Here is a 16113-nt window from a genome sequence, read left to right on the forward strand (position 1 = left end):
TTTCAAGTTCATTAGCTGCTGTTTCAGTGTGTTGGTGGGTTTGTGGGCTACCATGATGCCAAAAGGTCTGAGTAATCTGGCAGTCATTTCCCAGATGTCTTTGATGTAGGGGAGAGAGGCTAGTGTTTCTGAATGTGTTTTGTCTGCTTGTTTGGGTTTGTTGCTGAGAAATCTGCGGACTGTGTTCACTGGGTACCCATTCTTTTTGAATACACGGTATAGGTGATTTTCCTCTGTTCTGCATAGTTCCTCTGCGCTGCAATGTGTGTTGGCTCGTTTGAAGGTCCCCATTGGCTGTTCGCTCCACTGTGACATCTAGGAATGACAGTTTGTTGTTGCTTTCCTCCTCTTTAGTGAATTTTATGCCAGTAAGGGTATTATTGATGGTCTTTTAATTTGTTTCGTTTAGTGATGACAAAAGTGTCATCCACGTAGCAAACCCAAAAATTGGGTGGATGGTTGGCAGAGCTGTTGTTCAAGTCTCTGCATTACTGCCTCTGCTAAGAACCCTGATATTGGAGATCCCATGGGTGTTCCGTTGGATTGTCTGTAGGTTTCGTTGTTGAAGGTGAAGTGGGTAGTAAGGCATAGGTCCACTAGCTTGATGATACTGTCCTTGCTGATGAAGTTGGTGGTGTTTAGTGTATGTGTCTTTGAGTCTTCTAACAGTGTAGTCAGTGTTTCCTTAGCCAGGTTGATGTTGATTGATGTGAGCAGGGCTGTTACATCAAATGAGACCATTATTTCATCCTCTTCAGGAATTCTTGGGTGCAGTGGATGGAGTACATGAGTGACCATCAAAGATAGAAGAGGATGAAATAATGGCCTCCTTTGATGTAACAGCCCTGTTTACATCAATCAACATTAACCTGGCCAAGTAACATGGCCCACTGAAGATGTTACCTAGTAGGGTGACGAAACATCTGGAAATGAACCTTTCAGCTCAGCGAGCAAACCTACATCCAGTACTACAACACTACCCAAGGCCCTACCGTTAATTGCATAAGCCATACCCTTGTTTGATGTAGCCAAGTGCAGTATCTCAAATTTATCCAGATTGAACTCCATCAGCCATTTTTCAGCTCATTGACCATTTTGATCAAGATTCCTTTGTAATCTTAGAAAACCTTCTTCACTGTCCACTATGCCACCAATTTTGATGTCATCTGCAAACTTACTACCAATGCCTTCTATATTCTCATCTAAATCATGACATCCCAACTTGTATACTCAAAGCTCCAGTCAATGAAGACAAGTATGCTAAATGCTTTCTTTAACCACTGTTACCTTTTACATTACACTAACATCATTAGCACCTGGCTGCTGCATTTGCACCGTGTTTGGTGTGTGGGTTGTGTGATTTCAGAGTTTTACTCGGCCAATGTACCCAGCATCTCTTGCTGTTTTGTGAAGTTAACAATTTATCTGTGTTTTAGCAGCCAGGGAACTGCTACAATCAAAATCTATAATTCAACATAAAACCTTTCTTCTCTCCACTTCAGATGGAGGCCATACACTATCCTGTGTTAAGTTATTTTGAGAGACAGTGAAGTCCAAAGAAACCTTACTTCTTAATTTTACTTCCTGAGAGGAGTGACATGTTGTCGAAGGTGTTCTTGCAATCATCAGAACCAGTGCAAGAATGCCAAATTTCAATCGATCACTGCAATTTACAGCACAGGAGAAAAGGGTGCTGACCAGTCAGCAAGTCAATCCTGATTGGTTAAGGTGCTGTCATGGAAAAAGCAACCGGAAACCATAAGCTCCCCAAGCTCAAAGAATACTGACTGCATTCAACCAGCCCATGCTTGCAAACCAGATACTGTTCGATGTGATTCCAGAATTGAGCAGAACAACCCTGATTGCGCTAACAGCTACACTAACAATCAATTTTTAAAATCTTGAGTTTGTAACATAGTTTATTTGTAGCTACAAAGAATAGTAGGAAATAGGAAGCAGGATGAGGCCTTTTAGCCTCTCGAGCCTGCTTGCCACTCAATTAGGTCATGACTGACCTACTGCTTCCTTGCAATTTCCTGCACGATTCCTGTATTCTTCGATATTTTTAACATTCAAAGATCTATCGATCTCTGTTTTGAATATAGAAATAAGTACACCTTCACAGCCAATTCCAAAGATTCAGAACCACCCTCAATGAATGAAGAAATTCCTCTTCAACTCAGTTCTAGATGGCCAGGTTCTTATTTTGAGACTGTGTCTCCTCATTTCAAAATGAGCCAAGGAGTGCATCCCTCCAGTACTTAACCTGTCGGTCCCTGTAAGAATTTCACACTTTTCAATGAAATCACTACTCATCTTCTGAAGTCTAGAGAATATTGGTCTACTCAATCTCTTTTAATGTTCAAAGGTTATGGAGAAAAGGCAGAAAAATTAGGTTGAGAATGGTGCAGCAGACTTGGGCTGATTGGTCAAATTTGGCTCCTATATCTTATGGGTTTTTGGTCATTTTACAACCTTGTCACACCAGGGATCAACATGGTGAACAATGCTTGTACTCTTTTTATATCATATGTGGAATTCCTTAGTAAGGAAATTAAAGCAGTGCACAATACTCCAGGTGTGGTCTGACCAAGGCTCTAAACATTGCAGCAAACCATCTTTACTCTTCTGTTCTAAACCATTTTTAAATAAAGGTCAGTTCCTTTTCTACCTGCTTGCTGCATCATGTTGGCTTTCAGTGACTTATGAACAAGGTCACTCTATTCCTTTGGAGATCTGATTTGGAGATGCCGGTGTTGGACTGGGGTGTACAAAGTTAAATATCACACAACACCAGGTTATAGTCCAGCAGGTTTAATTGGAAGCACACTAGCTTTCGTAGCGTCGCTCCTTCATCAGGTGGTAGTCAGGTGTAAATGTGTTCTTTCATGTGTTAACAGCTAACCTAAGAATGCAACTTTTTAAAAAAGGTTTTGTGATTTAGACATGAAAGAAGTGAAACAATTTTAGGCTTACCGGAAGCAACATTGATTCATTTACAGTGACAGAGTAAATAAAAGGACTATATTCAAGGTTTGCACCTTTTTCTTTAATTGTCCGAGAGCCTGGGGAGCCTATAGTTACCCGTTGGTGTCCCAGAGTGAACCCACCACCAATCGGCACTCCCTTCTCCCATACTCTTAGTATGAAATGTGATTGTTGGAAATTTGCAATTCTCAAATTTTTCCCAATGAGTGCAAGTTAAAAAGCTTGTTGTCTCTGTTTACAACAATGTTCAAGTTTTGTATTGCCAAGTGACTGTGCACAATTTTTGTGAATATCAAGAACGGGGGTGATAATAATGGGATAATGACAGTTTTTTTTTCCATTTTGGATACTACCTGTAACATAGAACAGCACAGCATAGGAATAGGCCCTTCGGCCCACCATGTATGTGTTGATCATGTTGCTGTTCTAAATCAATCCCATCTTCCTGCACACGGTTCATATCCTTCTATTCTCTGCCTGGTCATTTTCTTACAAGCATCAATAATTCCCACAGATTTCCATTACAATTTCCAACATTCTGAATGAATTTGTCCCACCTTGTGACAACTGAAACACATCAACTTCTGATTTTCACTTCCAATCTCAGTAATTTCTCTTCTGATCTGAAGAGACCAATGGGCATTCCCAGCTTTCCATTTCTTACCTTCGCTACTTGCCTTTCTTTCATTCTCTTATCTTCTATCCTTTTGAATTTGTGGTGAGGGAAAAAAAGTTTTGTTTTATGGATTAGCCCATAATATTCAGTCAGTATTGCTATTGTCTAGCAGTTGTAACCCTTTGGTGCTCAAATTGTCTTGTTATTGTGGAAGGAGATTTTAAATTTGTGTAAGAGAATAACCTGTCCAAAAGCTTCATACGGTTTCAGCTTCAAATGTTCACATCCATCAAAAATTATTTTGCTTAACTATTTTGAATTCAATACAGGTTTACCTCAGCTGCTTCCTTAAATACCAGAACTGTTGGTCACATGCATCAGGCACTAACTCACATGGAGCAAATATAATTTCTTTTCAGTATCACAATCCAGAGAAAAGGCTTCCGATAGTGAAACATAAATTAATTGTACATTATCAACTTACTCAGAATTAATCTGGGGATCAGTTAGCTCGGTTGGTTAGACAGCTGGTTTGAAATGCAGAGTGACATAAGTGTAGGTTCAATTCCCTTTGGCGGTCACCCCAAAGGTCCATTTTCTTAACCTTGCTCTTCACCTTGAGGTGTGGTGACTTTGAGGTTACACTCACCACCAGTTCTCTATATGGAGAGAGCTGTACACAGGTACTATGGGGACTTTATCTTTACTCTGCATTAGAAATATGTAGTCGTCTTTTGCCCAATTCATCTGTCTTGTTATTTTCTTGAATGACACAAAGAATGCTCCACACCTTGTCCTTCAAATTTTATTAAGACCTATACCAACTTAAGAAGTTCCTTACTGGACTACAAATTATGATTTGATCCTCCCCTGCATCAGCACCAGGCATGTCCTATTTTAAGCTGATGTTCATGTTCCTCACTTTCTCTTCTTTTTGCAATTCTAATTCTTTCTCATTTCCATTTCCTGTGTTTTCATTTCCATTTCCTGTCTTCTTTATCCTATCGGGGAGAAAGTGAGGACTGCAGATGCTGGAGATCAGAGCTGAAAATGTGTTGCTGGAAAAGCGCAGCAGGTCAGGCAGCATCCAAGGAGCAGGAGAATCGACGTTTCGGGCATGAGCCCTTCTTCAGGAATGAAGAAGGGCTCATGCCCGAAACGTCGATTCTCCTGCTCCTTGGATGCTGCCTGACCTGCTGCGCTTTTCCAGCAACACATTTTCAGCTTCTTTATCCTATCTCCCAATCTTTATCTTTCTCTGCTCTAATTGCCTCTTCCTGCCATCGCTAGTTTCTTCACTCTTTCTTTATGCTCTAGCTGCTTTAACTGTAACTGAATATTATTTGATTCAGGTGGTTCATTGCTCGGAGTATCTGGTCTCATGTTTATAAGACTAAACAAATAGTTCTTCCTAGCCATATCGGAAATTAAAGACAGTAAGTACCAAAACCTTTCATGTACTTACCCCCACACTCCGGATTCCTCAACCGTTCCAGTATCTTCCATTGGCCTCCGGAACCGCTCGGGCGCCATTAACCACGCGGCCACTGCAGCAACCGCCGCTGCGAACCATGAAGTCACTTCCGCCCCCACCGACCATGCAGCCTCCGCGATCGCTGCCCAGACAATCGCCTCCACGATCGCCGACAGATTCGCAGCCTCCGCGGGATCCACAGCCACCGGGAACAACACCGTTTCTGCCATCGCCGCAGCCACTTCCGCCCCTGGAGGTGCCGTCGCCGCATCTACTTCCGCCCCCAGTGACGTCACTCACCTGCACAACGACCACGCCGCATGCGTCTCCGCCTCCACGCCGATCTCCGCCTCCACAACTAACCCCTCCCCATGCAGATCTCCGCCCCACGCTTAACCCCGCCCCAAGCCAAACTCCACCCACATGCCTAACTCTGCCCACATGCCTAACTCTGCCCACATGCCTAACTCCACCCACACGCCTAACCCCGCCCCCCCACTCCCAGCTCCAGCCCCACACCAGGTCCTAGCTCCCAGCCCTGCCGTATTTTCACCAGCCCTCAGATCTTCCCCTCTCAGCAGAGGCCTCACCTTCATCCCCCTACGCTCCCGGATTAACGAGTTCAACACACGGCAAGACATCGAACAATTCTTCCGTCGTCTTCGCCTCTGCACCTACTTCTTCAACCAAGACTCTCGCCCACTCTCTGACGACCCCTTCTCCCAACTCCAACACACCCCATCCATCTGGACATCCCGTGCTGGCCTCTTACCCGCCCTCGATCTCTTCATAGCCAACTGCCGCCGCGACATTGACTGCCTCAACCTGTCCACCCCTCTCATCCACTCCAACCTCTCATCCTCGCAATGTGCAGCCCTCCACTCCCTCTGCTCCAACCCTAACCTCACTATCAAACCAGCAGACAAGGGAGGCGCGGTGGTAGTTTGGCGCACCGATCTTTACATTGCTGAGGCTTAATGCCAGCTTGCGGACACCTCCTCCTACTGCCCCCTTGACCATGATCCACCTCCCACCACCAAACCATCATCTCCAGACCATCCATAACTTTATCATCCCAGGGGATCTCCCATCCACCGCCTCCAACCTCATAGTCCCACAACCCCACTCCGCCCGTTTCTACCTCCTGCCCAAAATCCACAAACCTACTGCCCTGGCCGACCCATTGTCTCAGCCTGCTCCTGCCCCACCAAACTCATCTCTGCGTACCTTGACACCGTCCTGTCCCCTTAGTCCAAGAACTCCCCACCTACGTTCGGGACACCACCCACGACCTCCACTCCTCCATGATTTTCGCTTCCCTGGCCCCCAACGCCTTATCTTCACCATGGACACCCAGTCCCTATACACCTCCATCCCCCATCACGAAAGATTCAAAGCCCTCCGCTTCTTCCTTTCCCGCCGAACCAACCAGTACCCTTCCACTGACACTCTCCTTCGACTGACTGAACTGGTCCTCACTCCTTGAACAACTTCTCCTTCCAATCCTCCCACTTCCTCCAAACCAAAGGAGTAGCCATGGGCACCCGCATGGGCCCCAGCTATGTCTGCCTGTTCGTCGGATATGTGGAACAGTCCATCTTCCGCAGCTACACTGGCATGACCCACCTTTTCCTCCGCTATATCGATAACTGTATCGGCGCTACCTCGTGCTCCCACAAGGAGGTTGAACAGTTCATCCACTTTACTAACACCTTCCACCCCGACCTCAAATTTACCTGGACGGTCTCAGACTCCTCCCTCCCTTCCTAGACCTCTCCATTTCTTTCTCGGGCGACCGACTCAACATGGACATTTACTATAAACCGACCAACTCCCACAGTTACCTAGATTACACCTCCTCCCACCCTGCCCCCTGTAAAAATGACATCCCACATTCCCAATTCCTTCGCCTCTGCCGCATCTGCTCCCAGGAGGACCAATTCCAATACCGAACAACCCAGATGGCCTCCTTCTTCAAAGACCGCAATTTCCCCTCAGATGTGGTTGACGATGCTCTCCACCGCATCTCCTCCACTTCCCACTCCTCCGCCCTTGAACCCCGCCCCTCCAATCGCCACCAGGACAGAACCCCACTGGTCTTCACCTACCACCCCACCAACCTCCAGATACATTGTATCTTTCTTCGTCATTTCCGCCACCTCCAAACAGACCCCACAACCAAGGATATCTTTCCCTCCCCTCCCCTATCAGCGTTCCGGAAAGACTACTCCCTCCACGACTCCCTCGTCAGATACACACCCCCCACCAACCCAACCTCCACTCCCGGCACCTTCCCCTGCAACCGCAAGAAATGCAAAACTTGCGCCCACACCACCCCCCTTACTTCCCTCCAAGGCCCCAAGGGATCCTTCCCTATCCGTCACAAATTCACCTGCACTTGTTTTCATTGGAGAAAAGAAGGTTTAGGGGTGACTTGATAGAGATGTATAAGATGATTAGGGGTTTAGATAGGGTCGACAGTGAGAATCTTGTTCCACGTATGGAGTCAGCTATTACAAGGGGGCATAGCTTTAAATTAAGGGGGGGGTAGGTATAGGACAGATGTTAGGGGTAGGTTCTTTACTCAGCGAGTCGTGAGTTCATGGAATGCCCTGCCAGTAGCAGTGGTGGACTCTCCCTCATTATGGGCATTTAAGCGGGCATTGGATAGGCATAATGAGGATAGTGGGCTAGTGTAGGTTAGGTGGGCTTGGATCGGCGCAACATCGAGGGCCGAAGGGCCTGTACTGCGCTGTATTCTTCTATGTTCTATGTTCCACACACATCATTTACTGCATCCGCTGCACCCAATGTGGCCTCCTCTACATTGGGAGACAGGCCGCCTACTTGCGAACGTTTCAGAGAACACCTCTGGGACACCCGGACCAACCAACCCAACCGCACCATGGCCGAACACTTTAATCCCCCTCCCACTCCGCCAAGGACATGCAGGTCCTTGGCCTCCTCCATCGCCAGACCATGGCATCATGATGTCTGGAGGAAGAGCGCCTCATCTTCCGCCTAGGAACCCTCCAACCACAAGGGATGAATGCAGATTTCTCCAGCGTCCTAATTTCCCCTCTCCCCACCTTATCTTCGTCCCAACCCTCGGACTCAGCACCGCCTTCTTGACCTGCAATCTTCTTCCCAACCTCTCCGCCCCCATCCCCTCTCCGGCCTATCACCCTCACCTTAACCTCCTTCCACCTATCGCATTCCTAACACCCCTCCCCCAAGTCCCTCTTCCCTACCTTTTATCTTAGCTGCTCAGCACACCTTCCTCATTCCTGAAGAAGGGCTCATGCCCGAAACGTCGATTCTCCTGCTCCTTGGATGCTGCCTGACTTGCTGCGCTTTTCCAGCAACACATTTTTCAGCTCTGATCTCCAGCATCTGCAGTCCTCACTTTCTCCTAAACCCAAGTGCTGCCATACTACCTCCATTATCTCTGCATTCTTAGCTCTGTTCAGCAATGCTAATTCCAGTTTACCTACCAAATGAATCAACATGGTCTTTCAAAGTTCCTTTCAGATTGTTAGGGACAATGCTGCCAATCTACAGGAACACGTTTGCCATTTCCAGGACCAGTTTTAATTGCAGTACGAACTCGGTTTTTTTCTTCACCTGCAGTATTTTCTAATACCACATCCAAATTCTTTTTGCCTCTGTTTCAATTAACCCCTGATGAGCCCCCAAACTCTTACGTCTCACTGACGAAGTGCATTGAAAATCAAACATGCTACTGTCAGAGCTGCCGCAAATGTTAAAGTTTTAAAAAATTATGCAGAATTCCCTAATTTACCTGTCTTTTAGACCCAGGATAACAGAAAGCATGGATCAGGATTTTTTTACTTATCAAGAATGTTGATTAATAAATTGATTTTAGATAGAGGTAGACAATTATAAACTGTGGGTATGCATAACTCTACTAGGTAAAATTCTAACCCTCTTATAAACTTCCCTTCAACACTGATATACACACACAGACAGGAAAAAGATATGGAAGTTGAGGACAGAAGAAAAGACTGGATTCCTGTCTAAAGGATTTGCTAAGATGATGCTTGTGCTGATCAGAACAGTGCTTCCTGATCTTCCTTTAGATATTTTCATCTGTTTGCAGGAGGCACAGAATGACTGGTTCCCAAGCGTAAAGGTCTTTGATTTATCAATCAAATGTCACAGCTTACAGCAACTGCAAAGGGAGTTAAACTGGCTACCTTCAGACTTAAGATGCTTTTTTTATGTAGAGCAAAAGCAGCTCCTTTCTCTCCAAAGGTCTGTTGTTTTCTATCAAAACAATTACACAGAGAAGATGTTTAGCTACCTAGAAGCCAATCACATAGTTATTGGCAGGCAAAAGGCTTTTGACATCGATAACTGGTCAATAATCCTCAGGACAATCAGGTATTTGTTGTCAGCCAAAGCTCCATTCTATTAGATATGGAAGTCCCTTAAAAAATGAATTTGCCTAGAATTTATGTATAATGTGAGAATTTCATTTAACAGCTATTACAGCAGGAATTGACTTTCTAAAACTCTAGCATATGAAAACAAAGATAAGAATTACAAAAAGAAAGCAGTCATGATACACATTTAACAAGTGTCAACAATTTATCCAGTGCCAAACATCCCTTATTATCAGTGTCTTGTTTTCAAAAATAAGAAGTATTTGCTTTAGAAAAACTGATAAATTAATCCTCAGATGAAAGCAAGCAAAAGGACAATACTCATTCTACATTATAAGTGGCTGTCCCATAGCCACTGCCAAGAGGGATCAAACAATTGATTAATGCGGCGTAAGTTACCTGCCCCGAGAAATATAATCTTATGTGGATTTATTTTTGTGTTTTCCACACTCCCTACTGTATAAAATTGAGTTTCTCCCCTTATTGTATTTGAATTGCAGCTGATGTAGGTGATTGTTTTCTTGCACTCAAAGAAATGAGCACAGACTTGTCACTGCATCAAGCCCTGTGCCTGCTTTCAGATCTGATCCAATATTTTCCTCTTTTATTCTAAAACTTGAAAACCTCAGAATGAAAATTTCTTAGAAATAGGAATCTTTTGCAATTTCCCTTTTGTATTTATTAATGTAAACTGAATTGCAAACAATACATCTTATCTTTGTTTATCTTGGATTGTGGAGAAATCTGTTCTAAAACAAAGAAACCATGGAAGGTGACGTTGTTGTTTTAAAACAAGTTATTGGAACTTGTTGTAAGTTGAATTTACGCTGTTGCTTTGTTCAAGTAGGAGCCAAAGTGAACAATAGGGAACAGAAAGCCTCTAGTCTCTAAAAAGTTCGCACTCTCCCTGCAGAAGTAACTTGGAAATTGAAACAAAAACAGAAATTGCTGGAGGAGCTCAACAGAGCTGACAGCATCTGTGGAGATAGTGCAGTTAACATTTCAGGTCCAGCGACCCTTCTTCAGAAAGAATTGGAAAATATCTTGCTATTCTCACTCACCATTTCCACACAAGCTTCCTCTAACAAGAGATTAAGAGATTAAAAAAGTAGTGATTCTCCAGCCTGTATCTGAAGTAAAGAACTGAAGGGTTTCGAAATGAAGAAGACTGGAGGTCAGGACCAGAAGAAGCAAAAGGGCAGTAAGACCTTAAGGCACAGGAGCAGAAATAGGCCATTCAGCTCATCGGGTCTGCTCAGTCATTCAGAGTGATCATGGCTGATCTGATAATCGTCAGCTCTTCTTTCCTGCCATTTCCCATAACCCTTTATTTCCTTACTGATTAAAAATCTATCCATCTCAGCCTTGAATATATTTAATGACTCAGCCATCACAGTCTTGTGTAATGAAGAATTCCACAGATTCACTACCCTCAAAGATTAAAAAAATTGCTCAAATCTGACTTAAATGCATGGCCCCATATTGAGACTATGCCCTTTTGTCCTTGAGTCTCCCACATGGGAATTAATCTTTCTGCGTCTATCCTGTCAAGTCACCTATGAATCTTGTGTGATTCAAGAAGATCACCTCTCATTCTTCCAAATTCCAACAAGTAGAGGCCCAACACATTCAATCTCTCCTCATAAAATAGTCCTTCCAAAGTTGGTAATCAGTCTGAACCTTCTCTGGACTATCGCCAATGCCAGCATATCTTGCCTTAGCTAAGGCGCCCAACCTGTTCACAGTATTCCAGTTGTGACCTGATTATGCCTTTTATAGTTTTAGCAAAACCTCCCTGCCTTCATATGCCATTCCCTTCGTCTTCCCTATTACCCACTGAACTTGGATGCTGGCCTTTTTATAATTCATGGACAAGGACACCTTGTTGAACCATGTGGATTGGTTCTACTGAGTGTGTTCTTTTAACATATTTTCTCTACATATAACATCTATGTTTCTTTTGTTTGTCTATGTTTCTCTCCATGGGTGCTTAGGGGTTTCAGGAGGGATAGGGCTACAAGCTGATAATTCACATTTTGCTTGCTTGTTGTTAGAACTGATTTATTTGTAACAAATATTAATCTCTTGTTAAGAACAGAAACGTTGCCAGTGTTTTCTGTTAACCTGAGTGATCAGACAGGAGAATTGAGGACTTTGAGTAATTTGATTAGAACTTTAACTAATGAGACAATCCCAAGAGAAATGGGGCCTGAGTATCAGTTCACTTTACCAGATAGATTATCACAATTAACATTGGGAGGATGGACTAGTTAAATGGAAAAAAATAGTAATCCTACCTCTGACCACTCCGACATCTCCCACTGTGGGCCACAAGATGGGTTTTTGCAGGTTTTATGTTCAGATGGCTTGGAGAGATCAGAAGATTCACACATTTCATTGTACACTGAACTGTCAAACCCTGCAGAGAGAATCTTCCAGCAGCGGACTATTCTGAATTGGTGTCCTTCTCCACAGGTACGTGAGCATTCACTCCAACTGCTAGTCTCCCATCTGCAAATGTTATTTATTTTAAGGATAAGTCAGTGCATACTCTCTGTTTTTTATTATTGATTAAAAAAAGAATCAACCAAAGGAAAAGTAGAAACTGTATTTACGGTCTGAAGGTACAGAGTCCTAGTTCAGGATTTTCTTAAGGTTAACGTGGAGGTTCACTTGGCAGTTATGAGGCAAATGTAATGTTAGCATTCATTTCAAGAGGGCTAGAATACAAGAGCAGATATATATTACTGAGGCAATGTGGTGCACTGATAGTATCCCTACCTTTCAGCCAGAAGGCCTCAGTCAAGTCCCATTTTTCAGAAGTGTGTAGTAAAATTTCTGAACAGGTTGATTAGAAAATAGGTGAGGCTGTGGCCAGACATCTAATGAAGGATGTACTGGTGTTGGAAGGAGTTCAGAGGAGGTTTACAAGAATGATCCTGGGAATGAGTAGTGTTTGAGGACTCTGGATCTGTACTCGATGGGATTTAGAAGGATGGGGGAGTGGGGAGGCCTCATTGAAACTTACAGAATACCAAGAGACCTGGATAGAGTTGATGTGGAGATGTTTCCACCTGTAGGAAAGACTAGCACATGAGGGCACAGTCCCAGAGTAAAGGATCGACTGTTTAGAACCTAGATGAGGAAGAATTTCTTAGGTAAAAAGGCAGTGAATCTGTGGAACTCATTGCTGCAGAAGGCTGTACTGGCCAAGTCATTGAGTGTATTTAAGACAGAGATGATTAGGTTCTTGATTAGTAAGAGATCAAGGATTACAGGAAGAAGGCAGGAGAATGTGGTTGAGAGATGTATCAGCAATGATTGAATAGTGGAGCAGACTTGATGGGCCTAATGGCCGAATTCTGCTCCTATAATTTATGGTCTTATGAGAAACTTTGGAAAATGTGATGAAACAGAGAAAAGAAAATGGTTTAAACTTAGAACAAATTGCCCAGGAAGACAACCATGGCCATTAACATCAGTTATACTAAGAGGCAGTTGGACCAACCTTAAGAGGAAATCAACTGGGAAACATGCAGTGGTTTATTTTTGAAATTGGGGTTGGTAAATCGATTAAAATGTTTCTAAATTTAGGCTTAATGTCATTTTATGCCTTTAGAATCTGTGAATTTCTTTTAAAACAGAAAATGTAAATGCCTTTTTTCCATGAATTACTTACAAGCTTTTCACCAAACTTAGACACGTAGAAGTACACACATCATCTGTTTGCATCTAAAGATTTATTTTTCTTCCTTAGCAAAGCAAATTAGCCTAAATGGTTTCATTTGATCAGATGCAGATTATACCATAGGCTCAATTTCTATTGATCCTTGGGTCTCTTGGTTCATGGTTCCAGATTTCATTGTTGCACTTTGCACCAGCACTGGCACCTCTCATTGCAATGCTGCCAACAGAACACTTTGCACACAGGGATAGGCACCAAACTCTAGGACTGGACCAGGGTGCATTTCAAGCCTCCTTGCTTGGTCTCTTCACACTCTCTCACTTTGCAACTATTTTAATACTCACAGCATCGCTGCCTTGCTTGGTCTTGCTTTGACCCTTCAGACAGATCTGAAAAGGCTCAAAGTACATTTGTCTTGCCTTGCTGTTTAAACAGTTCATGGACTCAACACGTTGCTGTACAAAACTTTGTCAATTTCATATATGTCATATGCTAGCAGGTTATGGAACAAACACACTGTATGTGTACATTACATTAGATTAGATTCCTTACAGTGGGAAAACAGGCCCTTGGGCCCAACAAGTCCACACTGACCCTCCCAAGAGTAACCCACTCAGACCCATTTCCTCTGAATAATGGACCTAACACTATGGGCAATTTAGAACGGCCAATTCACCTGACCTGCACATCTTTGGACTGTGGGAGGAGACAGGAGCACCCGGAGGAAACCCACGCAGACACGGGGAGAGTGTGTAAACTCCACACAGACAGTCGCCCAAAGCTGGAATCAAACCTGGGTCCCTGGTGCTGTGAGACAGCAGTGCTAACCACTGAGCCACCATGCTGTCCCTATAGAACATTACATAGAACATTACAGCACAGTACAGACTCTTTGGCCCTCGATGTTGCGCCGACCTGTGAAACCAATCTGAAGCCGATCTATCCTACACTATTCCATTTCCATCCAAAGACATTTAAATGCCCTTAAAGTTGGCGAGTCTACTATTGTTGCAGGAAGGATGTTCCATGCCCTTACCACTCTCTGAGTAAGAACCTATCTCTGACATCTGACCTATATCTATCACCCCTCAATTTAAAGCTATGTCCCCTCGTGCTAGCCATCACCATCCGAGGAAAAAGGCTCTCACAGTCCACCCTATCTAATCCTCTGATTATCTTACATATCTTTATTAAGTCACCTTTTAAACTCCTTCTCTTTAACAAAAACAGCATTAAGTCCCTCAGCCTTTCCTCGTAAGACCTTCCCTCCAAACCAGGAAACAGTTGCCAGGATCATGGTACCGTGGCGGGCACTGCTGTTCAGAGGGCAGGAAAAAGACTCGTAGGGCCATAGTCGTAGGGGATTCTATGGAAGGGGAGTAGATAGGCAGTTCTGTGGCTGAAAACGAGATTCCTGGATGGTATGTTGCCTCCCAGGTGCTCGGGTCAGGAACGTCATCGATCGGCTGCAGAGCATTCTGAAAGGGGAGGGTCAACTGCCAGTTGTCATGGTGCATATAGGCACCAATGATATAAGTCAAAAAATGAGATGAGGTCCTGAAAGCAGAATTCAGGGAGAGAAGTTAAAGAGGAGGACCTCAAAAGTAGCAATCTCAGGATTGCTACGAGTGCCACATGCTAACCAGGGTAGAAATGAAAGAATAGGCAGGATGAACACGTGACTTGAGGAATTGCGTAGGAGGGAGGGGTTCAGATTTGTGGGACATAGAGCCCGGTTCTGGGGAAGATAGGACTATTACAAATTGGACAGTCTACACCTGAACCAGACTGGAACTAATGTCCTTGAGGGAAATTTTTGCTACTGCTATTGAGGAGGTTTTAAACTCATGTGGCAGGGGACTGGGAACCAGATGAGAAGACAAGTAGACAGTGAGGTAAAAACTAGAGACTGTAAGGATCATGAAGTTAGCATTACCAAGGGAAGAGTAGGCAGACAGCAGATGTTCACAAAAGAACTGGTGGCATGAAGCGCATATACTTTAATGCAAGGAGTATAGTGGGTAAGGCAGATGAACTTAGGGCTTGGATTGGTGCCTGGGTGTATGGCATTATTGCAATCACAGACACTTAGTTGAAAGAAAGGCATGATTGGCAACTAAATGTTCCAGGATATAGATGCTTCAGACAGGACAGGTAGGGAAGTATCTGTAGGGGGAGAGGAGTTGCATTGCTGGTCAGGGATGATATCATTGCTGTGCTAAAGGAGGACACTGTGGAGGGCTTGAGCAGTGAGGCATTATAGGTGGAGCTGAAAATAAAAAGGCTGCAGTCATATTGTGGGGGCTATAAACAGATAATGAAAGATGTAGAGACAACAGGGTGATGGTGATGGGAGATTTTAATTTTCCCAACATTGACTGGGCTACACTTAGTATCAGAGGTCTGGATGGGGCATTTGTAAGGAGCTTCCAGGAAGGTTTTCTGGAGCAGTACGTCAATAGTCCGATAAGGGAAGGGGCCATATTAGATCTGGTGTTAGGGAATGAGCCAGGCCAAGTGGTAGAAGTTGCAGTGGGGGATTTCTTTGGGAATAGTGACCACAGTTCTGAAAGTTTTAGAATACTTGTAGATAAAGATGAGAGTGGTCCTAAGGGATGAGTACTAAACTGGGCCAAGGCCAATTATATCAAAATTAGGCAGGAGCTGGGAAATGTGGATTGGACACAGCTATTTGGAGGAAAGTCCACATCTGATATGTGGGAGGCTTTCAAAAATATGTTGAAGATAGTGCAGGATAGACATGTCCCTTCGAAATCAAGGGATAGGAAAAGCAAGATTCGTGAACTGTGGATGACAGGAGAAATTGTGTGACTAGCCAAGTATGTAGAGTGTCCAACCAGAGGGGAGGCCATATTGGATTTGGTACTCGGTAATGAACCGGGACAAGTGGTGGGCTTGTTAGTGGGTGAACATTTTGGTGATG

At 44.0% G+C, this 16113-nt stretch overlaps 1 protein-coding gene across 1 annotated transcript in view; it reads right to left on the minus strand.

Annotated features, from left to right (window-relative positions):
• The window catches only part of adamtsl2 (ADAMTS like 2), a 241285-nt gene that overhangs the window by 73964 nt on the left and 151208 nt on the right, over positions 1–16113 (minus strand). Inside the window, exon 14 of the mRNA XM_087998112.1 lies at positions 11782–11995. Coding sequence (XP_087854238.1) covers positions 11782–11995 — 214 coding nt within the window. The remainder of the gene's footprint in view (positions 1–11781; positions 11996–16113) is intronic.

The sequence above is a fragment of the Chiloscyllium plagiosum genome, unplaced genomic scaffold, assembly GCF_037043375.1.
Source record: "Chiloscyllium plagiosum isolate Xiang-an unplaced genomic scaffold, Cpla_swu_hap1 HiC_scaffold_21, whole genome shotgun sequence".
Taxonomy (NCBI): domain Eukaryota; kingdom Metazoa; phylum Chordata; class Chondrichthyes; order Orectolobiformes; family Hemiscylliidae; genus Chiloscyllium; species Chiloscyllium plagiosum.